The following is a 27,398-nucleotide window of genomic DNA, read 5'->3' as shown; positions in this document are numbered from 1 at the left end:
TTAATAATTCCGTCACAGAGGGCGCTATGTATGCAACAGTAACCTTGCAGGAAATCATATTTTGTAATACAGAAACATGCAATATCTGATTATCAGACACAAATGTCACAACATGATCATTGAATACCAAATACACCAGATAGGTTTATTTGAAACAAAGAAAATGACTGCCAGGAATGCCTACAAGATGGCTGTTCTGCAGCTCTTGGTTTCGGGTTTATCACCCGGATAGAGCTACGAAACTGCAATTTGGCAGTATTGAATAAAGAATGCAGATTCCAAGCAAACTTTTCGAGCAATACATTTTACGTCAATGGCATTCTTTTGCCATCGTATACTTCACTTATTTGTAACAGCAGAGCTCGTCTCTTGAAGCATGACCAAGACAGCTACAACACTAAATTCTGCAGGGGAGGGGGGGGGGGGGCACAGTAGAGTGTTCTTCCCAGGGCATTATAGAGTAGGGGTCCCCAAATCTTTAATTTTGGATAACTAATGCTGGCCAGGCACTTGCACATGTAGCCACATATATTTATTTCAAAGACTACAAATGTTAATTCTGACAAATGTTTGCTGGTTTGGACAACCATAATTTCTGTATTGTATTTTGTCAAGTCATCAATCCAAAATGTCTGCCAAGACAAAGTTCAACACTATAGGGGAATAGCGAAGTCAATGTTTCAGTTTTTATATTTGATAGAATTTGTAGTCCTTTCAAAATTTCCACATTTTACTATCCAACCACATCCATCATTTAATCCCTTCGAGTAATTTTTCTTGGCAAAATTTTGCATGCCTTTTTCCAATATTTTTGACAATTTTTGGGGTATATGGACATTACTAGTATTTTTATTGGCTACAAGCATTTATCAAAATTTTAAAAAAATACTAACAAATTATGTGGGTTTAAAATTACTGAATGGTGACAAAAGTTGACATTGGTGACCAAAGGGTTAATACTGAAGTGTTGTTGAATGGGCTAAACATAATATCACTCATACAAAACAGTTTATATTATCATTTTTGCTGATTTTATTTTATTTTATATATATACTGATGCTGGTGGAGATATCTACAATTATGGAAAGTACATGTCAACAACTATAACCTGATACGATGAAAAGCATAAACGAATAAAATCAACATGTACAAACAATACTGCGTTGGTCAGTCGGTTGGTTGGGGCAGTCAAAGTCATAAATATACAATGTCAGTGTCGGCAAAAAAAAAAATGTATAAACAATAACTGGCCATGTGGGCTCAATCATAAATTACTGTAAAGTCTGTGTTGTCTACTGGCTGGATTTATTCAAGCGAGCAGCACTGATGAAGAATATAATCTGGAAACGGCATGCAAGCTACTCTGCTGGACTAAGGATTGGTATGAACTGGAAGAGATTTGCACCATAAATGAGATAACGAAAGCACATACTGGATGAGTTGAAACTTACAAGCTGGGCTGATGGTGTCGGTGAACGAACAACTTGGTTCACCACTGATGAGTTGTACTGGATGTAACCACTAACGGAGATCGAGGGACATCCATTTATCAACTGATTGAAGTTACCACGATCCTGTTTGGCTGCATTAGATCAGATGAGGCATCTACATAGGAACCATCGGTGCTAATCAATCTGGGTGGGCTGATGACGAGACTATGCTGGATAATACTAGAAGTGTAGTGAGAAGTGGTTAATAACCTGTAAATTGCCGTTGTGTGTGGCAATTTACCAGGATACTTCAGACTTTACCAATGACTGGGATTGGATACCATAGGTGCCGACATGGTAGCATTGAAATGGTGATGCACTCTAACATCCCTCCACATGACTATGGGAGACCATTTTGCTGGAGGCAGAGAAGGGGTTGGACTGCATCAAACGAGGTGCTGGAGCCACACTTGTACATTACTCCAACTGGCTTGTGAATAGAAAAATAAAGAGGGAAAGCGGCAAGAATTATTATAAACCCCCCATTCAAAATATACCCCGGATGAGATTTATCAACTGGAGAGTGTGGACTGGCTCTGTTTACAGTCCAACACACTTTTATCTTGTGTTAAGATGGCACCGTTTGAAACTAAAAACTCCTGACAGGCTGTAAGATCGGGAAATGCCAACATCTGCTGTACAACAGATACTTCAACTGTAGGACGATATCTAAGATGATAAAAAGAAACATGTTAGTACAAGCACATTTGTATGATAGATATATCACAGGGGGATAAAACAGTGACCGACTGCCCCTACCTTTCAGCAGAAAAACTGAAAAAAAAGTTGAGATTAGTTATAGGAAACAAATCAATAAGTTAATTACAGTCTCATCCTATCATATTTTATTACTGGTAGGTTTAAAACTTAAAATAAAATCACTGTTCAATGTTTGTTGCCAAGAATACTTTTTTTTATCTATGGTTATCCTAATTATGTTTCTAAATTGAACGGTTTGAACGGCCATTTAAATAAACAGTATTTCTCATGGGATGGGTGAATTCACATTGTTTGACCTGTTTTTATTTTGGGCGTGCTTCCAGGAAATGCACTACACGTACAATATTAAAGGGTTTTTTTGTACTATCAATATCCACATTTTTTTTTAAAAGTTAGTTATCATTGCATAGATAAACCTTACAGAGATACACAAGTGTACGAGAGCACAGGCGAGTGTTGTTCCAGAACACCAATACCGTATTTGCTGATGAAAGTGCACATGAGCTAAAAATTGCATTCATTAAATGAAGAATTTAGTTATTTAGCAAGCTTTCTCCTGCAGGCAATTGGTAGTAAGTGACAAGTATAGTATCTGCCCAAATTAGGCATGTAACAGTTTTTACTTTTCTTTTAGTATGAATGTAAACTCTACCAAAATACCTTGATATGAAAATGCTCAACATTCATTACTGTAAAATCCGCGGCTTCCATTAAAATGGTACAATCTATTAGCTTCTATTAGAGCATCTACACATATGAGAAATGGTGAATTTTGGGTCTCAATTGTTCAAAAAGAATGGGTGCGGCTTCTATTAGAGATGCGGTACTATACTTGCTTTTTGTAAAGGGAAAAACATTGACCACCTAAAGTTAAATTAATGTCTAGTACGTTATACAACCTAATTACCACCACAGCTAATTTGTTCATTATCAATTTATCAAAGTATCAGAGTATCTCGTACAAACATTCCAGGTTATTCAGTGTATTTCAGTGCAATGTGCCAAGTCTAAGTAATTTGGAAACCACAAACATCAATAAAAGGCTTGACATATACGGCACACCCTAATCACTACATCTTGAGACCTTTTGCTTACCTTACCTTACCGGTGATGTCAAACAGGCCCCTGCTATATCACACACACCCGCATTATAATAAAAGAATGAAATGAAATACTTTAAAGACACACAAAGAATAAGAATACCAAGATAAACATACGATTTGACAATGGTTTTGATGGCAGCCTGTCGTTCTCTTTCAATGAACATATCTATAAGGTAACCACTCATTTTAGGAGCTTTCTGGTAAAGTTTAAAAAATTTATAGTAATTTGAAAGAACCCAGGCAGATCTGACTGCGAGGGCATGTTTTACACATTCGTCCTGCTGCAAGTCACGACTTAGTGTTGCCATGACAGTTGATAAATCTGAAAAAATTATGGTCAAGGAAATTACAAAGATCTTTGCAACTTACTCTCTACTAATAGATCACACCATGCTATTGTATTTGCTTTATCACAAGAGCGCATAAACGGTACCCAAAATTGCATTTAGTGTATGGTTGATCATAGAAATGACTTGACCGAAGACAAGTTTACACAGAGCAAATAGAGCAAATATAGTATCACAGATCACACACTATCCATAAACATTCTTATTCATCAGGTTCAAGATCATCATGTTGATTGGTCAAATCTTGATAACATTTGATATAATAAAACAGATAGTTACCAGTATGAATATTGGTCAACATACAGTTTTAATAACCCCCAGAGCCAATAATTTCCTATTAGGGCGATTAAAACTTAAATTATTGACTTCCACTTTGGTAACAATTCGCTTAATTTCAACCATAGAACCCATATTTCAACTTAACTCGTTCAATCAAATATTTTGATTATTAAAAGGATACCTATAGTGCTTTTTGTAAATATGTAATAAATAATTCTGTAAGCTGTAAACTCGTGCACACTGCCAGGCAAATTGTCAGAATACAATGCTTTTAATTGAGTCTGACACTGGTTAAACTCGCCATGGTCGCCATTTTCTAATGCAATTCTAGCATGTGTTTCATAAACCTCAACCGTGAACTTATCTCTAATACGCTGAACAGTGAGATCCTGTCTTATGGATTTCAACTGTTCGCATGCATATCGATAATCAGACTTTGTTTTCCAGTCTTCTTTTACCATCTTGAGTGATTTCTTTAAGACCTCTACTGGGCGTACTGTAGCTGCATCAGGTGCCTGAGAATGAATAAAATAAAACTAGATTAATAGCATCGTTTGAACAGCTTTATCCATGATATACAGAATAAGTCGCATTTTCAAATTGTCAAAAAAACTCAACTGATAATCAATATTGAATAAGTCATAGTGTTTGATACTGTTTTCAGACAGGGTGTAAAATACAATGTTAAGTGTGACACTTTTAACCTTAAGGCAAAATTACGTACACTTTTACACTAATTTCATGCTGGTATTTGCAAACCAGACTGACACATTTTAATTTTAGATGTTTTTGAGCACAACAATCAAATCTTACTGTCAAAATAGTCTACTATGAATGGAAGCTAGTGATCTGTACTCACAGTGGTTAATCTAAGATATTGCTTGGCTAGATCCTGACACGTCCCCACAACTGGTTCATAAGTCCAATCAGGATCACTATCATCACTATTCTGTAATGTAAAGATACAAGGATATTGCATATTGGTTCTCCGTCATGACAGTAAAAGTAAACAAGCAGCCTATCGGCTGAGATAGCTCCGCTGTTAGCAATGCACATTTCAATTAAAGAACTGAAGACATCATTAGAAAATGAACAATATGAATAGTATCAAAGCAATCGGACTTACAGTTTTTAACAAGAAGTCGAAAATATCACTTTTTACCAAAAATTACAAAAATATTCACCAAAATAAATTAATTAGAGAATTGAAGACATCATCACAAAACGAACAAATCTGAGAGAGGTCCACATGTAGTACCTATATATGTAATATCAAAGCAATCGGACTTACAGTTTTCAACAAGAAGTCGAAAATATCACTTTTTACCAAAAATGACAAAAATATTCACCAAAATTAGAGAATTGAAGATATCATCACAAAATGAACAAATCTGAGAGAGGTCCACATGTAGTACCTATATATGTAATATCAAAGCAATCAGACTTGCGGTTTTTAACAAGAAGTCAAAAATATCACTTTTTACCAAAAATGACAAAAATATTCACCAAAATTAGAGAATTGAAGATATCATCACGAAATAAACAAATCTGAGAGAGGTCCACATGTAGTACCTATATATGTAGTATCAAAGCAATTGGACTTGCGGTTTTTAACAAGAAGTCGAAAATATCACTTTTCACCAAAAAATGACAAAAATATTCACCAAAAATAGAGAATTAAAGATATCATTACAAAATGAACAAATCTGAGAGAGGTCCACATGTAGTACCTATATATGTAATATCAAAGCATTTGCACTTGCGGTTTTTTACAAGAAGTCGAAAATATCAGTTTTTACCAAAAATGACAAAAATATTCACCAAAATTAGAGAATTAAAGATATCATTACAAAATGAACAAATCTGAGAGAGGTCCACATGTAGTACCTATATATGTAATATCAAAGCAATTGCACTTGTGGTTTTTAACAAGAAGTCGAAAATATCAGTTTTTACCAAAAATGACAAAAATATTCACCAAAATTAGAGAATTAAAGATATCATTACAAAATGAACAAATCTGAGAAAGGTCCACATGTAGTACCTATATATGTAATATCAAAGCAATTGCACTTGCAGTTTTTAACAAGAAGTCGAAAATATCAGTTTTTACCAAAAATGACAAAAATATTCACCAAAATTAGAGAATTGAAGATATCATCACGAAATGAACAAATCTGAGAGAGGTCCACATGTAGTACCTATATATGTAATATCAAAGCAATTGCACTTGCGGTTTTTAACAAGAAGTCGAAAATATCAGTTTTTACCAAAAATGACAAAAATATTCACCAAAATTAGAGAATTAAAGATATCAATATGAAATGAACAAACCTTAGAGAGGTCTACCCAAGGTACATATACACCAAGTATCAAAGCATTTAGGCTTGTAGTTTTCAAGAAGAAGTCGAAAAAGTAAAACATTGACACGGACGACGACGACGGACAATCACTCATATGATAAGCTCCGCTCGACAAAGTCGACAGCGGAGCTAAAAAAACTGTACGGTATTAATATTGTGAATTCAAAATGAGCAACTTACTGCATAAGCATTGATATTAAGGGAAAGCTTCTGTTGTCGTGGAGGTCTTTGTTGTTTTAGCATGTCTTGGAAGCGAGCTGCACGGCGCTCCATGCGAACCTGCTTTTCAGGATCGTCATCTTTAATGCCACGCTTCTCTATCCTACAAAATTGAAAAATACCATGTAAGAAGAAAAATACAAGAATATGATTATGAAGCAATGTGAGGAACTATGATATTGTCCTACATTTAGAGTCCTGTTAGCTTGGGGGAATTTAAATAATAGCTTTCAGTCACAATTTCAAGCGTGTTGATGGCAGAAATCCCAACATATTAAAACACCTCGTCAGATTCTAGGCAGCGAAAGTCAACTTTACCTATTGTTTCTTTCCCTGTTCTTTCGTCCACTTCCAGGTGTCTTCTCATTTCTACCCATTCCGCGGAATCCACGTCCACGCCCACGTCTTCTTCCAAATTTGTGATTGAAGTGATCTGGACTACGGCGGTCGTCTCTTTCAGAACTGTCACTGCCACTACCACTGCAATTCAGTAAAAATATCATTTTTAACAATAGGATGTTGCGTTAGACTTTGGAATACAAACTAGTTTGCATTCATGAGAAAATTTTTTGCTATTTGACCACATAATGGCATTCATAAGAACTGTTCATGAAAGTCACTAGGACCCCACTGTAATTTTTACTGTTAGATTTCTCAATTTTCAATAATTCGTCATGTGAAATGAGAACAGGTACTTCATCAAACGTACCTATATCTTCTACGTCTGGAATAACGAGAGTATGGTGATCTGCTTCTGCTTCTGCTTCTACTTCTGCTCCTACTTCGACTTCTGCTTCGACTCCTGCTCAGAGAGCGAGAATAACGACGTCCTACAAAACCAAATGTTGACCTTCCTCGTCTATTTCTAAAATTTTGAATCCCTCCTTCATGTCTGTCTGGAGTAGCTTTCGGCAATGATTTCTGCAACATTTCTTGCACTCTATTGGATTGCATCATTTTCTTCTCTTTTAAAGTTTCACTGTGAACTCTGAAGTTGAGAAAGCCAAAAAACATGATCTAGATATCGCTCTTATTGTGCCATAGTGCATATGCATTGAGCTGACAAGGGCCTTAACAATACAAGCATCTAAAAGGCAATGTCTTAGAAAAAGTCTATAACCATGAATTTTCCATACTGAAAAAGAGAGAGCCTAAAAACTGTTGAACGCATTCCTTTGAATACAAATCTCATGAATTAGAATTAAGAAAGTATTACGAGTCAATACAGTACAAGCAGTAGTTTTCCTACATATTAAAACTTACTTTGGTAATTTCTCATCACTCCAGTCTTTACTCCAGGCAGTTCCATCATTAAAGGCTCGAGTTAAGGTGCCCTTTAGTACAATCTCAACTTGATCCTTGTCTATTTCAGTCTCGCATTTAGCAAATGCTCGCTGTACATATTGCCTATATTAAAAATTGATGAATCCAATCAGTTAAAGTTTCATCTGTGTTTTGAGATGAAAAATCTACAATGTGAAAAATGTTTGTCAAATAAAAAAACAAGCAGCCTCTTGGCTGAGATAGCTCCGCTGTTAGTAATGCACATTTTGATTAAAGAACAGAAGATATCATTAGAAAATGAACAATATGCATAGTATCAATGCAATGGGACTTGCTGTTTTCAACAAGAATTCAAAAATATCATTTCTGACCATAAATGATTGTGGTTTTTAACAAGAAGAAAATATCACTTTTTACCAAAAATGACAAAAATATTCATCAAAATTAGAGAATTGAAGATATCATCATGAAGTGAACAAATTTGAGAGTGGTCCATATGTAGTATCTATATATGTAATATCAAAGCAATTGGACTTGTGGTTTTTAACAAGAAGTTGAAAATATCACTTTTTACCAAAAATGACAAAAATATTCACCAAAATTAGAAAATTAAAGATATCATTATGAAATGAACAAATTTGAGAGTGGTCCACATGTAGTACCTATATATGTAATATCAAAGCAATTGGACTTGTGGTTTTTAACAAGAAGTCGAAAGTATCACTTTTTACCAAAAATGACAAAAATATTTACCAAATTTAGAGAATTAAAGATATCATTACAAAATGAACAAATCTGAGAGAGGTCCACATGTAGTACCTATATATGTAATATCAAAGCAATTGGACTTGCAGTTTTTAACAAGAAGTTGAAAATATCACTTTTTACCAAAAATGACAAAAATATTCACTAAAATTAGAGAATTGAAGATATCATTACAAAATGAACAAATCTGAGAGAGATCCACATGTAGTACCTATATATGTAATATCAAAGCAATTGGACTGGTGGTTTTTAACAAGAAGTCGAAAGTATCACTTTTTACCAAAAATGACAAAAATATTCACCAAAATTAGAAAATTAAAGATATCATTATGAAATGAACAAATTTGAGAGTGGTCCACATGTAGTACCTATATATGTAATATCAAAGCAATTGGACTTGTGGTTTTTAACAAGAAGTTGAAAATATCACTTTTTACCAAAAATGACAAAAATATTCACCAAAATTAGAGAATTGAAGATATGATCATGAAATGAACAAATCTGAGAGAGGTCTACCCAAGGTACATATACACCAAGTATTAAAGCATTCAGACTTGTAGTTTTCAAGAAGAAGTCGAAAATGTAAAACATTGACATGGACGACGGACAATCACTCATATGATAAGCTCCGCTCGACAAAGTCGACAGCAGAGCTAAATACAGCAATATTTGATAAATTTTGCCTGGAGTCTGCATATATGTGCTGTATTGCCCAACAGAATGTGATTAACAGGATAACTAAACACCCATTTTAGTGTTCCATTCTCATGACCTTTTTGAATATTCACAAGCTTGTTTCATAAAACATTATTTTACTCCCAGCTTTAAAACAATCTACTTGTTGACAATTCCTGTTGGAGTGCTCAGTTAAGCACCTGCATCTTAAAATATTATGATTTTTAGAGTTCAGGTAACTCATGGCAACATGGTCAAATAACTTGTATATTACGTTCAAAACAAAAAAGTGATCAGATGTGAACCCCTATCCTCACCTAACATAAAAATCATTAAATTAAATATTGTGCATCAATTGCTTTATTATGAGTAAATATTTGCAAAGTTTGAATCAAAAGAATTAACTTACTTAAGACTGCCTGGCCAGTCATCAGTAGATGCAGGTTGCCTACAAATAATAATCGAAGAAAACTGATGAAGAACTTCTATGTGTCGAGTGAATTGGAGGCACATGAAGTAATCAAAGAAAGCTTAGAAAGAACTCCCATGTGCTGAGAGTATTGGAGACACATTAAATATAATTCGAAATTACTTAGCTGAAAACTAATTATGCAAATCAGAAAATTAATATGACCAGATTTGAGTGTAAAACTAATGAGGTCTGCGCAATGTAACAGAAAATCTATGTCTCCAAGTTTAATTGAAATGTGATTAGAACCAAAAAATTATGAATTATTATGCTTATTAGGGAATTAATATGAACAGATTTTTACCCCAAACTAATTAGGTTTGTACATTGTCCTAGAGCATCTTTGTACTAAGTTTCATTGAAATGGAATAATTAGTACCGTGAAAACTCCAAAATTTCGACTCCTCTAAAAATTCGATTTGCCGGGTTTCGGTGTTTTATTTACCTCCAAATTTTCGACTCCACTAAAAATTGCCGACTCATTCTTATTCGAAAATTGCGACCAGTTTTAGTTTTCCCCCAAACGAAAAAAAAAACCGATGTGAGCGTTCAAACGGGACCTTCCTCGAAGGCATGAATCCGGGTTTCTGATTGACTGAGAGATTTTTATTTTATTGGTAACGAAAATATATTCTAAATAAACGAAGTTTCAAATAAAAACGAACACAAAAATCTCGGCATGCTGCGTTTCTGAATTGTTGATTATTACTGTACTCAGTAGTGATTATAATAATGTACACAAAATAAATTTGTTGAATGGTTATGAAATACAAATAAAAGTCAACTAAGTTTCATCGTAAGCGAATGATTCCGGTCTCGTATAAACGTTTGATGCTGTAGGATATCCGCCATGTTCTCTTAGGTCAAATAGGTCAAATCGCTAATTAACCAATCAAAAAGCTGGATGATGCCAACGTGTTCAAATTACCATAGCTTATTTAAATATGTTAATGTTATTGAACGCAATGCGAAGAGATTGATGTTGTAGTACGAAATTTTGGCTTGGATTTTGATGCGAAAACGGCATGATTTTTTTTTTAAATAAAAAAATTAGTTGTTTTTAAAAAATAAACTGGTCATCTGAAGAATAATTTAACATTGTTCACAGTGATAACAGCTCATTCTCGAAAGGAAGCTTACCCGCTCACGCTAGTCACGATAAAAATCATACACGTGTACTCTTGAATAGACAGACGTCAATGACTACGGTAAAACTTAGACTCTATTTTAGCCGGCAGGATTGATTGAAATGTCCGAAAAATGACGCCAAAATACACCTTAAAAGTCCCATTTTATTTTCTTAAATCCCATTTTATTTTTTAATCCAAGGGCGAATTTACGGCAGAATTTGGTCCCTCAAATAAGGGACACGTGAGCTTTGATTCTAACCGGATACATTGCACTGGGTCGGGGAGATAGTTGCTAAACTTCCATGTATCTTTTGTCCAATGGGTACCTGTACTTCGAACATTCGCAAGTTTTCCTAGGTAGTGCGAGACAGGTTTGTCTTTTGACCTATTAGTTTTGTGCTGACCTCTTCTGCGCGTCTTGATGTTTTGTTTTGCTTGTCATAATACTCACTGATTGATGACTTTGTTTAGATTTTGAGTTACAACTCGGCCACGACTCTAAAAACATGTCACATTTCTAACGCCAATTATTTAAAACCGGTCGAAATTTTGGAGTTTTTACGGTACTTTAGATATCAGTGTGAAAGCTTAAAATTGGTTAATTATGCAAATTAGGTAATTAATATGTACAGATTGTAACCCACAATTATTTAGGTCTGTCTATTGTCCTACAGCATCCATGTACATTCATTGATATGTGATGTATAGTACCTGAGATATCAGTGTGAAAGTTGGTTAATTATGCAAATTAGGTGATTAATATGCACAAATATTTACCGGAAACTAATTGGGTCTGCATAATTCTAGATTCATTGAAATGTGATGATTAGTACTTTAGATATCAGTAGAAAAGCTGAAAATTAATTATGCAAATTAGGTAATTAATATGCACAATTATTTACCCTAAAACTAATCAGGTCTCTGCATAGTCCTAAAGGATCTATGTACCAAGTTTCATTGAAATGCGATGATTAGTACTTGAGATACCCATGGAAAAGCTGAAAATTAACTAATTATGCAAATTAGGTGATTAATATGCACAAATATTTATCGAAAACAATCAATCTCTGCATAGTCCTTGAGTATGTAAGTACCAAGTTTCATTGAAATGTAATGCTAACTACTTATATCAAATGCTGAAAATTAATTAATTATGCAAATTAGGTAATTAATATGTACTGATATTACCATAAAAACTATCAGGTCTGTGCAGTGTCGTATGACATCTATGTACCAAGTTTCATTTGAAATGTGATGATTAGTACTTGAGATATCAGTGGAAAAACCGAAAATTGACTAATGCAAATTAGGTAATTAGTATCCACGGATTATTACCAAAAACTAATCAAAACCTAGCATTAGTTCAGAGCATCTATGTACCAAGTTTCATCAAAATCCAATGAGTGGTTGTTTAGATATCAGTGGAACAGTCATGGAACCACTAAAAAATAGCTAATTATCATGTAAATTAGGTAATTAATATGCACGGATTTTTACCAAAACCTAATCAAATCTGCGCATTGGCCCAGAGCATCTATGCACCAAGTTTCATCAAAAACCGATGTATGGTTCTTGAGATAGCAGTGGAACAGTCGGACACACATACACACACACATACACACATACACACACACTAACTGCAAAGACTCCCATTTTGTGCTTCGCACATGGGAGTCAAAAATAGGGAATATTTAAAATTAATTCAAAATTTAAGAAGCCCAATACAAGATGCATTTTAAGAATGCTTTTAGAGATCTTTTAGAGTTTTCACAATCAGAAAACAATTTGATCCGCAGCATTGTAAGTAATAATACCCACAGAAATTGAAACTGGAAACCAGTCATTCTGAATGGCCTGGTGAATCGCTATACATCTACATAGCCGTCACACAATTCTGCGTTATAACTGATCGTCTCCCATGTACAGACTGACACCATACACTAATTATTATGCAAATTATTTGGCTCACACAAGGGAACCAAAAATCCACATAAAATATCATTTTGTACAACTTGTATGTATGGAATCTACAAGGAAATAAAATATAGTTTGATAAAAACACTTACCTATTTTGAAGTATACCTGCATCTGTTTTATCAGAGGAAGCTACAGGCGAATTTGACAGGGAACGTTTACTAGGAATACTAAAACGAACTCCTATAGTTACTGATGCTAGTGTATAAAAAGAAAAGAAATTTGTAAAATTACGAATGTGATTGAAAAGCAACCATAGAAAGAACATTAATGAGCTCATTGTTAACTGACAAGATGCAAGTTACTTACATTCTGTATTGCCGTTTTGCTGATTTCCCCAATTATTGTTATGACTCTTTCCTTTGGCAGCATCAGAGTATGAAGGTCTTTTCTCAGATGTGTTATCATTTGTTTGCATTGGTTCTTGCTGCTGCTGCTGCTGTTGCTGTTGTTGTTGTTGTTGTTGTTGTTGCTGCTGCTGCCATTGCTGTTGTTGATGCTGTGGTGGATATCCACCTTGCTGTACTGAAAATTGTGGCATATTCTGTGAAAAGCAATATGAAGGAATTTGTTAAAAATTACCAAGACTTTGCAACCTAACTGTAAACCTCATAATTTTCACTGCCAGCAATTTTGTTGTTTTATGGCATTCGTGAAGACAAAATTTTGTGACAACAGTGAAATTTTCACTGCTACAACATTTTGCAATTTTCACTGACATTCATGGCAAAACTGTTATTCAGTATTTGGAGTACATGAAACCAGAAAGCTCATAATAGATAGACTTACAGGCCCTGGAAAACCAGGATAATATCCATAACTTCCAGGTGGTGGTGGAGGTGGCGGAGGCACAGGAAAATTTGGATAACCATATGAATATTGCTGCATCATTCCATACTGTTGATAGTAATTAGCTGTAAACAGACAGAGACACAAACTGTATTCAGATGATCAATCATAGAAATTGCCTAGCTGACGGACACTAGTGAATAGTAAATTATTATTAATCTTAGTGCATAAACCATTTTAGAATTCTTTATGCAAAAATAAATATTTCTTCTTACACACTTGTTTGAGGTTTACTTCTACTGAAAACTCCAAAATTTCGACCCCTCTAAAAATTCGATTGGCTATTTATTTGCCGGGTTTCGGTGTTTTATTTACATGTACCTCCAAATTTTCGACTCCACTAAAAATTGCCGACTCATTCTTATTCGAAAATTGCGACCAGTTTAAGTTTTCCCCCAAACGAAAAAAAAAACCGATGTGAGCTTTCAAACGGGACCTTCCTCGAAGGCATGAATCCGGGTTTCTGATTGACTGAGAGATTTTTATTTTATTGGTAACGAAAATATATTCTAAATAAACGAAGTTTCAAATAAAAACGAACACAAAAATCTCGGCATGCTGAGTTTCTGAATTGTTGATTATTACTGTACTCAGTAGTGATTATAATAATGTACACAAAATAAATTTGTTGAATGGTTATGAAATACAAATAAAAGTCAACTAAGTTTCATCGTAAGCGAATGATTCCGGTCTCGTATAAACGTTTGATGCTGTAGGATATCCGCCATGTTCTCTTAGGTCAAATAGGTCAAATCGCTAATTAACCAATCAAAAAGCTGGATGATGCCAACGTGTTCAAATTACCATAGCTTATTTAAATATGTTAATGTTATTGAACGCAATGCGAAGAGATTGATGTTGTAGTACGATATTTTGGCTTGGATTTTGATGCGAAAACGGCATGATTTTTTTTTAAATAAAAAAATTAGTTGTTTTTAAAAAATAAACTGGTCATCTGAAGAATAATTTAACATTGTTCACAGTGATAACAGCTCAATCTGGAAAGGAAGCTTACCCGCTCACGCTAGTCACGATAAAAATCATACACGTGTACTCTTGAATAGACAGACGTCAATGACTACGGTAAAACTTAGACTCTATTTTAGCCGGCAGGATTGATTGAAATGTCCGAAAAATGACGCCAAAATACACCTTAAAAGTCCCATTTTATTTTCTTAAATCCCATTTTATTTTTTAATCCAAGGGCGAATTTACGGCAGAATTTGGTCCCTCAAATAAGGGACACGTGAGCTTTGATTCTAACCGGATACATTGCACTGGGTCGGGGAGATAGTTTGCTAAACTTCCATGTATCTTTTGTCCAATGGGTACCTGTACTTCGAACATTCGCAAGTTTTCCTAGGTAGTGCGAGACAGCTTTGTCTTTTGACCTATTAGTTTTGTGCTGACCTCTTCTGCGCGTCTTGATGTTTTGTTTTGCTTGTCATAATACTCACTGATTGATGACTTTGTTTAGATTTTGAGTTACAACTCGGCCACGACTCTAAAAACATGTCACATTTCTAACGCCAATTATTTAAAACCGGTCGAAATTTTGGAGTTTTTACGGTACTTTAGATATCAGTGTGAAAGCTTAAAATTGGTTAATTATGCAAATTAGGTAATTAATATGTACAGATTGTAACCCACAATTATTCAGGTCTGTCTATTGTCCTACAGCATCCATGTACATTCATTGATATGTGATGTATAGTACCTGAGATATCAGTGTGAAAGTTGGTTAATTATGCAAATTAGGTGATTAATATGCACAAATATTTACCGGAAACTAATTGGGTCTGCATAATTCTAGATTCATTGAAATGTAAATGATTAGTACTTTAGATATCAGTAGAAAAGCTGAAAATTAATTATGCAAATTAGGTAATTAATATGCACAATTATTTACCCTAAAACTAATCAGGTCTCTGCATAGTCCTAAAGGATCTATGTACCAAGTTTCATTGAAATGCGATGATTAGTACTTGAGATACCCATGGAAAAGCTGAAAATTAACTAATTATGCAAATTAGGTGATTAATATGCACAAATATTTATCGAAAACAATCAATCTCTGCATAGTCCTTGAGTATGTAAGTACCAAGTTTCATTGAAATGTAATGCTAACTACTTATATCAAATGCTGAAAATTAATTAATTATGCAAATTAGGTAATTAATATGTACTGATATTACCATAAAAACTATCAGGTCTGTGCAGTGTCGTATGACATCTATGTACCAAGTTTCATTTGAAATGTGATGATTAGTACTTGAGATATCAGTGGAAAAACCGAAAATTGACTAATCATTATGCAAATTAGGTAATTAGTATCCACGGATTATTACCAAAAACTAATCAAAACTTAGCATTAGTTCAGAGCATCTATGTACCAAGTTTCATCAAAATCCAATGAGTGGTTGTTTAGATATCAGTGGAACAGTCATGGAACCACTAAAAAATAGCTAATTATCATGTAAATTAGGTAATTAATATGCACGGATTTTTACCAAAAATTAATCAAATCTGCGCATATGTTCAGAGCATCTATGTACCAAGTTTCATCAAAATCCAATGAGTGGTTCTTTAGATATCAGTGGAACAGTCATAGAACAGCTAAAAATTAGCTAATTATCATGCAAATTAGGTAATTAACGAGCATGGATTTTTACCAAAACCTAATCAAATCTGCGCATTGGCCCAGAGCATCTATGCACCAAGTTTCATCAAAAACCGATGTATGGTTCTTGAGATAGCAGTGGAACAGTCGGACACACATACACACACACATACACACATACAGACACACTAACTGCAAAGACTCCCATTTTGTGCTTCGCACATGGGAGTCAATTACAATATCAAAAATACTGACAAAATTCAAAACTTAGAATAATAGTACTACTACATTTCTAAAAATAATTATGAAAATACGTTTCGTACACACCGGAAACATGTGGCTTTTGACCCCAAGTGTGACTATATCATTTGCATATGAATATACGTTTGGCAAAGAGCGTTTGACACCAGGGCTTACGGCTTTGTCTTTATAGAACTGCTTTGTTTTTTTAAAACGATATCCAACCAATGAGAAACAACAGGGGATTATCCCGGGAAATTGGCGTTAATACAATGCATTTGTAGATTTAACTAGTTAGCCAGGAAACTTACAGTCTGCGAGAGACTGAAGAAATCAGATCACGGGATAAATAATAGCATTGCGAAGGAAACACATAGCGTCGCGGGCAAATCCGATCGCGTTAGGGCCCGCGACGCTGTTTTGGCCTGGGGAGAACACTGTTCTTGTCTTGTTCATTTTGTGATAAACATTGACCAAACCCTAGATAATAACACAAGTAACAGATCACAATGTACACATACCGTAAGCTTGCTGCTGTTGCTGTTGTGATTGCTGCAGGTTGGTGTTTTTCTGTGACTCGCCTTTTGCTTTTTCAAGCTCCTTCCTGGCTATTTCCCAGGCAGGATTCTCAGCTTTTGGAAGTGCTGATGTGTTACTATTACCTGCTGGTTTATTATTTACTGCTGAAAAATTGCCATTGTATTGTTGACTCCTGGTGACAAGATTTGGGAAAGACATTTTCAATTAATATTATGTTCATAATTGAATATTATAAGATCAAGAACACCTCATAACCTCATTTTATTTTGGTCAACAACAATAATCTGAAGAAAGCATTGGTATAGCATAACAGAGTAATGATCCTAACACAAATCAAGAGTAAAATACTTCATGATACATTTTTTTGAGAGGAAAAATAGGTTAGAATTTTTGGTTAGTTAATAGGGGTGAATATATTTCAAGGTTTTGAAATTCTGCCAATTGTTTGAAACATAGTTTCAATATCTAAAATGACAAATTAAACCAAATTCCGCAAACATCTTCATCAACGCCTTTAAAGGCCCAATTCACTTGCCCCGGGCAAGTGTGAATTGGAGGTGTGGCTATTCTAATGCATGGTGTTAATCACTTGCGTAGCCTATGATGCATCCTGTTTCAGCGGTCCAACATCACATGACTTTGATTGACAGTAGTAATTATTCAAGATTAGTCGCGCATCCCTTTCCCCGGTTCATGTTCTTTACTTTTATCCGCCAAAATCTCAGCTCGTACACAATTTATTGTCATAAATATTACACACAGTCACTGCTGTGATATTCATAGTCACATGCATCCACTTTGGCACGACATAATTGACCTGTAAGTTCGAGAAAACACGTTTTTACCGGAGCTTGGCTGGAGCTGTTTACTACAGCGTGACAAGCAAGGAATTGATCCCTATTGTTTAGGAGCGTATTTATAGTATACCTGGGCCTTTAAGAATAGTCACTTTTTCTAAGCTTAGAAATGTTCCTCACTAATATTATCCATATTATTCAGAAAAAGTCAGAAAATATCTAATGTTATATTTTTATCTATACCTTTATAATATTTTGAGCAACAATTTTTAAAAATACATTTGTGACATGCTACGAAAGGAATTTAGAAAGAATTTAAAAGTCCACGAATTAATTACTGTATAATAAATGCACATAGATCGTCAGGCCCCTGTGAATGAATGATGAAAGGTTTTTTCCGGATATTATTGTTCTGCATGATTTTTTTTAGTTCTTCGACTTTTCATACTGTTTTACAGACACGATTTTGTACATGTACACAACAGTTCTGTTCTATGTATATGCGCGCCAGGGTGTTGTATCTCTTTAAAATTGTCAGACCGATAGTCGTTGTCAGACAGAAAGCAAACATTGGAAACGACGCCATTTCATTATTCAGGGTCGTCACATTTTCTCGATTTTTAACGGTTATAATTAACATTGCACTTTTAAAATCAAACATGGTGACATTCCATGGGTCATCAGGTTTCATAATTTCAAAATTCTTTTCTAGACAAGTGCGTGGGAATTGTCAAAACTCACCATTGTGCAGCCTGAGTTGCTTGATTCGCGTCAAATGGAACGGCCGCCATGATAAAATATTAACAATAGTGACGTCACTCACAAGCTCATCCTCGAACGGAAGACTATTTTATCGTTGGAATAACCGTATAATGAAACTAAACAACTTACTATGATGACATATTCTATTTTGTAAGAATACAATATCGTAAGTGAAACTGTTTTGAAACAATTGACATAGAAACGTATAAACATTGATTTTTTTTTTCCAACAACATTGTCACACCCTTTGCACAGCGCCCTCTAGCACTCAGAATTCAGATGTTCGTGTATTTAGCATATGGCAGCAATTCGCTAGTTACCGGCCTCTTGTGGCTTGGTACGCCATGACACTTGAGGCGGGAACCAGCCAAATGGCAGCAAATGTGCCGTCAATTACATTGTAATGATTTGAGGCTATGACGTTTAGTTTAGTTATTTGCATAATGATATTGATACATTGTATGGAACATCTCGTGAGTATTTAGACTCAGTTCCAGGCCTAGCAGTTGAGCAATAAACACCTTGGCTACAAGTGCTCCTCTCCAGTGTGTTATTCTCCTCCCGGATCTGGTGACCAATACTCACTTGGTTCACTCTACCTTGAGAAGTCTGTTCTCAGTTTACATACATATAATTATTTTAGTAATGCCTGGTCAACGGGATGTGGACATTTTCGTGACAGTCGACTGTCAAGCTATTTTCGATGAAAAAAGTCATATAATATGCACATAAATAAATGAATAAATTCTTTGAAGGCCACTAAAAAAATGCCAATTTTGCAAAGAGTATCTTTTAAGATACTGTATATAATTTTTCATGCCCATGTTGAAAACAATGCAAAAATATCCTAAAACGACAAAACATGCTATTTCCACCTTACTGTAAACAAAATAGTAGAACTTGAATTCAGTAACAACACGTTAAATTAAAATGAAACTGGTGCACAATGATCAATTAAATGGCGGTGGTCGTCGCGCTGCGCGTGTGCGACATTTGTGTTGAAAAACATTGATTTTCCCACAATCCAATGCGCTCTTCTAATGGAAATCATGTCAATTAGAATGCATATTTTATGTGTCTGGTCTATTGGCACTTATTTCTGTATCTGTTTGTATTGGCATATCCTACAGGACTGTTACTTCCTCACTCTAATTTACTGTATCTGGTTGGTGTTCATACCACTTGTCTGCAGTCATTATCTTATATTGTCTGCAGATCTTCCAGTGCACATATCCAGCTGCCCTGTTATGTCTTGGAATGTATTCTGTTTTTGTAATTCTGGACAGCCAGATACAATACAATATAATAATATTATTATTCAACACGAACAACACTTGTGGTGGATAGATAATCCTGGTGTGTGACGGGGAATAATAAATTTATTTCGTATTAATCAGTAAATATATTAACAGGCATTCTGCAAGCATCGACTAAACGCACAGAATTAATGACTATGGACCCTAAACTACGCCACCAATACCAATGATCAGCCGAGACTTGGCGAATGTACACTGGATCAGTCGTGGCAATTGTATTTGTTTATATGATAATTCCTCAAAAAACGAGTAGACTTTCTCGCGTTGACGCCAAATTTCCACATCGGACCAAGATTTAAAGAAGAATTATAAAATTGCCACGAGTGTGCCAGTCTAGGAGAATGCTGAATAGGCAAACACTGTGTGGTTATTATTGTATCATTGCAGTATTTCTGCTAATTCTCACATGTAGTTAATTGATGTGGTGCAGATTCTATTTATTATCAAATTATACTCTTATTTAAAAATGCTGTTTGTTAACTGGATTCATTAACATTCCCAGTTTCTCTGTGGCATTAGCTCTGAATACAGGCCTGTCAATGTGATTTGTGTGCCCTCAAGTAAAATATCACCCACAGCATAAGGACTAGCGCGGCTTGCAAAGAATGATTTCGATCCAACTCGCACCAAAACCAACTCGCACCAATGCTATCTCGCACCAATGCCAACTCGCACCAAAACCAACTAGCACCAGACCAACTCGCACCAATGCTATCTCGCACCAATGCCAACTCGCACCAATGCCAACTCGCACCAATGCTAACTCGCACCAATGCCAACTCGCACCAAACCAACTCCCACCACGATCATATTTCTAAGCATTTGTGTGGTTCGCTTTGTCCCTTTGTTGCTAGGGACGTTTCTTGGATAATAAAAAATTACCCAAAATAAGGGTCTGCTTAGTTAATCAGCGGCAACCGGTACAACCGCCTATGAGTGGGAGGCGAACGTACCGGCGACTGACTAACCATGCCGACCCTACTGTAGGTCATTTTTAAACTCAAAGAAAACGGACTGGCGATTTCCGGTAAAGAACTGCATTTATATCGAATTAATCACGATCAAAAGTGAAACTGACTGAAACCCGACAAGAAGTCCGCCATCGGGGTGCTGATGGAGTGCGTGGTGGCGGGAGTCGACGACAGACAATGGAAGACTACTGTAGTACATTCAAAAACTAGTAACATGTTTTTTTTTCAATGTATGTGTCTTAACGGGCGAAATAATATACGATAGAAATTACATAACATCGGAGTTCTTGAAATTATTAACGGCGAAATAATATACGATAGAAATTACACAACATCGAAGTTTTTGAAATTATTAACGGCGAAATAATATACGATAGAAATTACATAACATCGGAGTTCTTGAAATTATTAACGGCGAAATAATATACGATAGAAATTACACTACATCGGAGTTCTTGACAAATACTAACGGCGAAATAATAACGGTGAACAAATACTAGTAATTGTTTTTAATCTTCTCCACTGTTTATGTGCACGATGCCCAACAATGAACATAATTTCATTTTGATTATGGCAAACCATACTCTAGCACCAGCCTTAGCCGTCTTCCTAAAAAACAGCTATGGAACAAAACAACAACACCTGTCAGTGTATTAGGCTACATTTTGTGTTCATTCTATTTTCTGTATTCACCATTGGCTGCAAATTGTCTTTATTGTTTTTGATTTGTTTTATTTTTTAAGAAAAGTTTTTATTTTTTGTTTTCTTTTTTAGATTGTATTTTTTTTATTTCTTTCTGTAAGACCCTTTTTATCCTTTCCTAAGGATTTTATGCGTCTAATAAAAAAATATATGCAATATGCGTATTGTTTTCCTTGTTTGGGCCAAATAACATATAGACGAATGAAGGCGTGATTTCGGCACGAGCCGATTCGGGCCTAAGCGGATCCCCAAAAACGTGAACGTAACTGCTATAATCCCTCTACAAACACGAAGAATTAAAAATGTCGGCACGTTCCGAGATCCCGTAACGTGAACGTACCAAGTGAGATTTATACACAGGAAATGATACGGACAATAGTTGTACAAATATAGATTGGGGAGAATCCATTCTTGGAGAACATGTTGACATATATACTTACTGATGGATTGAACTGCTGTTGTTCAAATGTCTGTTAAATATTTTGTGTTCAGTCTGTACTTAATATTTATCAAAAATCACGTGTACGTGTGCATTTTTTTGTACGTTGTGAACGGAGGATTAACATTATCCCCAAGGCCGTCGCCTTTAAAAAACAGATTCGTTTCATTAAATAAGCTTGGCCCCAAACTCATGATCTTTTGTGATATCTGTAAATAGAATATGACAAATGCTTATCATAAGTGAACGTGACACCACTAGCGGTAACTGACAAAGGAAGACCGGTTGCTGACGCCACACACTCTTACCAGTATAAACATGCTAGCGTGGTGCTTTGTCGCAGGGAACAATGAAAGTCTTATAATGCGTCACTCTCTCGACAAACGAAGTACTAGTAATGGAAAGATCACACGTAGAACAAAAAAAAATAACACTGCGTTTAGTTATGAATAGAACAGATTATCACACCAGCAAGTTCAAATATTTACACATAGAACAATAACTTACGTTGTATATAGTTCTGAACGCATTTCATTATCACGGCGGCAAGAGCAATTACTCGTAGGTTGCACGGTAGTTTACTCTGCTGATTTCCTACTCTGCTTGTAGTATACAAGTGTATGAAAACGGAGTAAATTCTCTGATACAACATTCATGATTACTAGACAGTTTCATATCGTGGATAAGCTGTCCAAAGCTTCACGTTCGTCCACCCAATCGGCCTCATGCCGATCATGAAAAATACGAAATAAGCTTAGTCTATGCAACGCTGTATACTAATAATTGCGTATCCCTATTGGGATTTTGACTAAAATGCAATACAGATGTGGATAAAAACAAACAATTAAAATGAGAATAAAAATACACACAATCAAACAAGCAAATAAAAGTAGGAAAAAAATGAATGGTAAAGTAATTTGGAATCTTTTCCATATTTGTGTTGGTGAATGTTTGCGTATCCCTATTGGGATTGTGACTAAAATGCAATACAGATGTGGATAAAAACAAACAATTAAAATGAGAATAAAAATACACACAATCAAACAAGCAAATAAAAGTAGAAAAAAAATGAATGGTAAAGTAATTTGGAAACTTTTCCATATTTGTGTTGGTGACTGTTTGGTTTACTAACGCATGTACATGATCTTATCTTGAGTTAGCTGACTAATTGTTTTCAAGTTTACCTCTCTTGTTTTGAAACAGTTTTCTTTGTATTTTGCTATTTCTATTGTTGTTTTTGCATCTTTATTATTTAAAAAAATATATGTATGTGTTAATGTGTTTATTGAACATTGAAGTCTATTCCCTACTTGAATTCGGATTGGTCACAAGAGATCCCGGCACCACAATACGTACAAGAGAACCCGGCACCAAACGTGGTGTGGATTTACTATTGTTCAAGGTGTCAGCGTTTGAACCTGCCGACTTGGTAATGTGTGACTTGCACAAGTATTGCGCTATTTTACCATTGTAGGAGGCGTCAGTATTTGAACCTGCCGGTTCGGTAATGTGTAGCATTCATATTTTGATATTTTTTTATTAGACGCATAAAATCCTTAGGAAAGGATAAAAAGGGTTTTACAGAAAGAAATTAAAAAAAAAAACACAAAAAACTACAATGTAAAAAATAAAACAAAAAATAAAAACTTTTCTAAAAAAAAAAAAAAAAACAAGTCAAAAACAAAAAAATACAATTTGCAGCCAATGGTGAATACAGAATATAGAATGAACACAAAATGTGGCCTAATACACTGATAGTTGTTGCTGTTTTGTTCCATAGCTGTTTTTTAAGAAGACAGCTAAGGCTGGTGCTAGAGTATGGTTTGCCATAATCAAAATGAATTTATTCTGACTATTTTCTTTATCAAAATTTGGAATTTTATTTTGTGCAGTCAGGAATAATTTGTCCCTATGGTGACTGTAAGCTGGACATTTCATTACAAAATGTTGCTCATCCTCAACTATATTTTGGCTGCACATATCACATATTCTTTTATCCAGCCGCACATTATTATGTCTGCCTTTCTCAATTTTAAGGTCATGGTTGCTTGTCCTGAATTTTGCAATTAACCTTCTAAGACCATGGTTCTGCATATTAATTAGGTAATTTTCAATTTTTAAATCTTGTTTGAAAAGTCTGTATGTTCTTAGTTTGTTTTTAGCCAAGGTTAGTTTTCTATTATCATTATGCATGTCTAAGATCCATTGGTTCTCAAATGATTTGTTTATTTTTTTATGAATAAAGTCTAAATTTTTCTTAATTATTTTTTCACTTGAGTTTACAATGGTGACAACATCTAAATCTTGCATGAGGGTTTCTACACTTGTAAACCATTTACTTTTTACATTCTTGTTTACTAAGTAGGCTTCTCTTAGTAATGTGTTATCAGAGTTTGTTACTCGGTTGAAATATTTAAGTTGTTGTTTCTTGATAAAACAGTCAATGGGGTACCTTCCTAGCTCACCATAAACAGCCATTTTGGTGTGAATTTTGAGAGACCAAGAATGAACCGACAAAATGAAAGATGGACATCCTCAATTGCAGACTTAGTTGTGCTTTCATCACCCCAAACATCACTACCATATACAATAATTGGTCTTATCAGTTTGTCAAATAAAGATAGTTGGAGGGGTATGTTTAGTGAGTTGTCATAACCGAGTTTGCATTTCAAAGCAAAGAGAGCTTTCATCCCTTTATTTTTTAAATTATTGATACCCTCTTAACTGGCGTAGATAACTGGCGTAGATCGTCTCAGGCGTCGGTATTTGAAACTGCAATTTTGGTAATGCGCGACTTACACAAGGATTACGTAGTTTTGGGGTACAGTCACTTCGCCCGAAATCCACTTCGCCCGAACTCCATCGCCCGATTACCAGTTCGCCCAATTACCGGTTCGCCCGTTTTCCTTTTCGTCCGATTTACCGATTTTACACACTAGGCCTACTGGGGGATTCGATTCGAAATGTACATCTGGTAAAATGCATAAAATCTACCATATGATCGCATTTTAGTCAGGGTTTTCTTGCCGATGCAAACACTGCAACTGATGTCCGCCATTGCGGGTAGTCATCCCCATTCACAATAGAGGGGTGGCCAACAGGCAATGGGACAGGTATGTATTCCGAGGTCCAAGTGCATTAGTACTCGTACTGGTGTCAACCACTTCCCAAATAACTCGTACACAGTTGCGTTAGGGTAACCAGTTTATTCAAGAAAGCGGTGAAAACTATAACAGGATAAAGAAATCACATTTCAAATGACGTCATCGCTGACTGAACGAACGAGCGTGAACGACTTACGGAAAAATTTATGGAAATTGCGAAAAATACACTTATCAAATTACGACACTCGGAGCTAAGGTGGCCTGATCAACTCATGAGTCAATAAATTCAGAAAAATAACTTACTTCGCTGAGTCTAGTGTTCTTTTAGAAGGACTTTATGTAGCGATCTTCAGTCATACAAAACGCAGTTTCACTTGTTTCACCATCGGTGATATATTATTTCCTCTTTTTTAATATATATATTATTTCCTCTTTTTTTACAGTCAGAGAAATGGTTAATGTTAAATGTAACTGGGAATTACAAATATTCAATAATATGCAACAGTTGGTACTTTGAATTATGACGAGGCCATCGACTGTACGAATGAAAACCCAAGTTATTTTATCTGAATAATAAAACAGGTTTTATAATTGAAAGTGAGCTTATAACAGAGAGCATGAACACGCTTGTGGCACGACGAATATCAATAGTACATTCATTGTCATTGCGACCTGTTTTTTTTTAGAGAAAAAATCTTGCAACTTAGCACAGTATTTCCACATTTACTTTTATTTAGTCGTTTAGTCGTATTTAAGGTAGCGAGACTATTATTTGTGTTGAAAATTACGATTTTCACATTTATTTATTAATTGATGAAATGCACCATAAACTTTCATATGATAAAGTCAATATAACATAGAATGTCATGTAAGTTGGTTAAAATATAGATTTTCTGAAGGGAAGCAAGGCAGCCTCAGTAGTGTTTTCCAAAATCAACAACACAGGTTTAATCTGTGTGCCTATAAGTTTCAAAGATAAACTCAAGACAAAGCAATGTTAGGATGTGTTATCAGTAGCTATCTGACACACAATGAGTGTTTCCAAACATTTGAGTGGTTTGTCTCCGCCCCTGTTTGTTTCACAGATTAGTCATTTGCATATGAATGTGTCAGACACAAGGTCACACAGCCACTGAAAAAAATCATTGATTTTGGTGTTTTCATATGCCGAATTTATCTAATTATAGCTATCCCATTCCTTTATTTTTTGGTTTCCAATAGCCTTACACATTTGGATGTCCCTACACATGGTAAAACAGACCTTGATGGGAAAACAAATTGATTGTGCCGATAAACAAGCTTGAAAATCTTTGCTGTTACTTTATGGACGTTTTCTAGGAGTTTATGTTTTTCAAAATACAAGGTCTTTAACAAAAAATAACGAATACTTATTGTCGTCGGATTAACACCAAATTTTCACAGCTTTAAGGTGACAATGAGAGGAACTTGAATGTGTCCAGACAAACTATTTCATCGATTATTTACCAACGAGTTGTGGTTTGAGTTGGGGGCAATGCGACTAAAACAGTAATTGAAATTCAGGACACTATTTTTTAAAACGCGTTGCTTGAATAAAACTAACCAGACACATTCAATTTACCAGACTATTGCACAACTAGGAAAAGTGAAAAAAAACTTCTTATCGCCAGCATAAATGCGTAATTATTTTTTTACAGAAAAAGTAATTTTTCACCTTTGATTGAGTAACGCGTCGTAGATTGCAGATACGGGCATGCAAAATACACTTGCGAAAAGCTTGAAGTCTGGCGATTCTAAAAATATATACTTTCCCGGGGTTATTTGTAGTCATTTAGTCACAATTAGAAGATGAAAACAAGTATGCAAATAATAGTCCCGCTACCTTAACCGATGCAATTATTACACTGGTATAAAATGCGCGAATTAAAATTAATTCTACCGTACACAACAATGATTCGTGCCAGTTGGTCTGGTGCGAGTTGGTCTGGTGCGAGTTGGTATGGTGCGAGTTGACCTGTGACCGCAATGATTTACCCATGGCCTTTTTGTTTTGGTACCGGCATTGTTGATAAAATACCATGTGGTTTTGGCTCTGGCTTTAATCGAATATCCAGAGTTGTAAATAAACCTGGCATATGACATGTAAAAATTGTTAAAATAATAACATTAAATGACTTTCTGATGAGGCAAGGCAAGTTTGTCGTGGTTAGGTCCATTTTAAAGGGCGGTAGCCGTCGCGCCACGCATGCGCGAGATATATG

At 35.1% G+C, this 27,398-nt stretch overlaps 1 protein-coding gene across 1 annotated transcript; it reads right to left on the bottom strand.

Annotated features, from left to right (window-relative positions):
* Window positions 1-1,008: 1,008 nt before the first annotated feature.
* LOC100378637 (leukocyte receptor cluster member 8 homolog) lies at window positions 1,009-18,675 on the bottom strand. The gene is made up of 14 exons (XM_085502229.1): window positions 18,606-18,675; window positions 17,049-17,239; window positions 13,608-13,732; window positions 13,128-13,362; window positions 12,911-13,016; window positions 9,655-9,693; window positions 7,785-7,928; window positions 7,231-7,509; window positions 6,840-7,001; window positions 6,483-6,624; window positions 4,799-4,888; window positions 4,121-4,454; window positions 3,428-3,635; window positions 1,009-2,159 (listed from the first exon to the last, which is right to left on the bottom strand). Exons 1-14 carry the CDS (start codon window positions 18,653-18,655, stop codon window positions 2,003-2,005), a joined length of 2,262 nt encoding a protein of 753 aa, XP_085358355.1. The 5' UTR covers window positions 18,656-18,675; the 3' UTR covers window positions 1,009-2,002.
* Window positions 18,676-27,398: the final 8,723 nt, after the last annotated feature.

This window comes from Saccoglossus kowalevskii, chromosome 8, assembly GCF_978046115.1.
Source record: "Saccoglossus kowalevskii chromosome 8, keSacKowa6.1, whole genome shotgun sequence".
Taxonomy (NCBI): Eukaryota; Metazoa; Hemichordata; class Enteropneusta; family Harrimaniidae; genus Saccoglossus; species Saccoglossus kowalevskii.
Note: the sequence above shows the minus strand (reverse complement) of the source record. Positions and strands in the feature narration are given on the sequence as shown.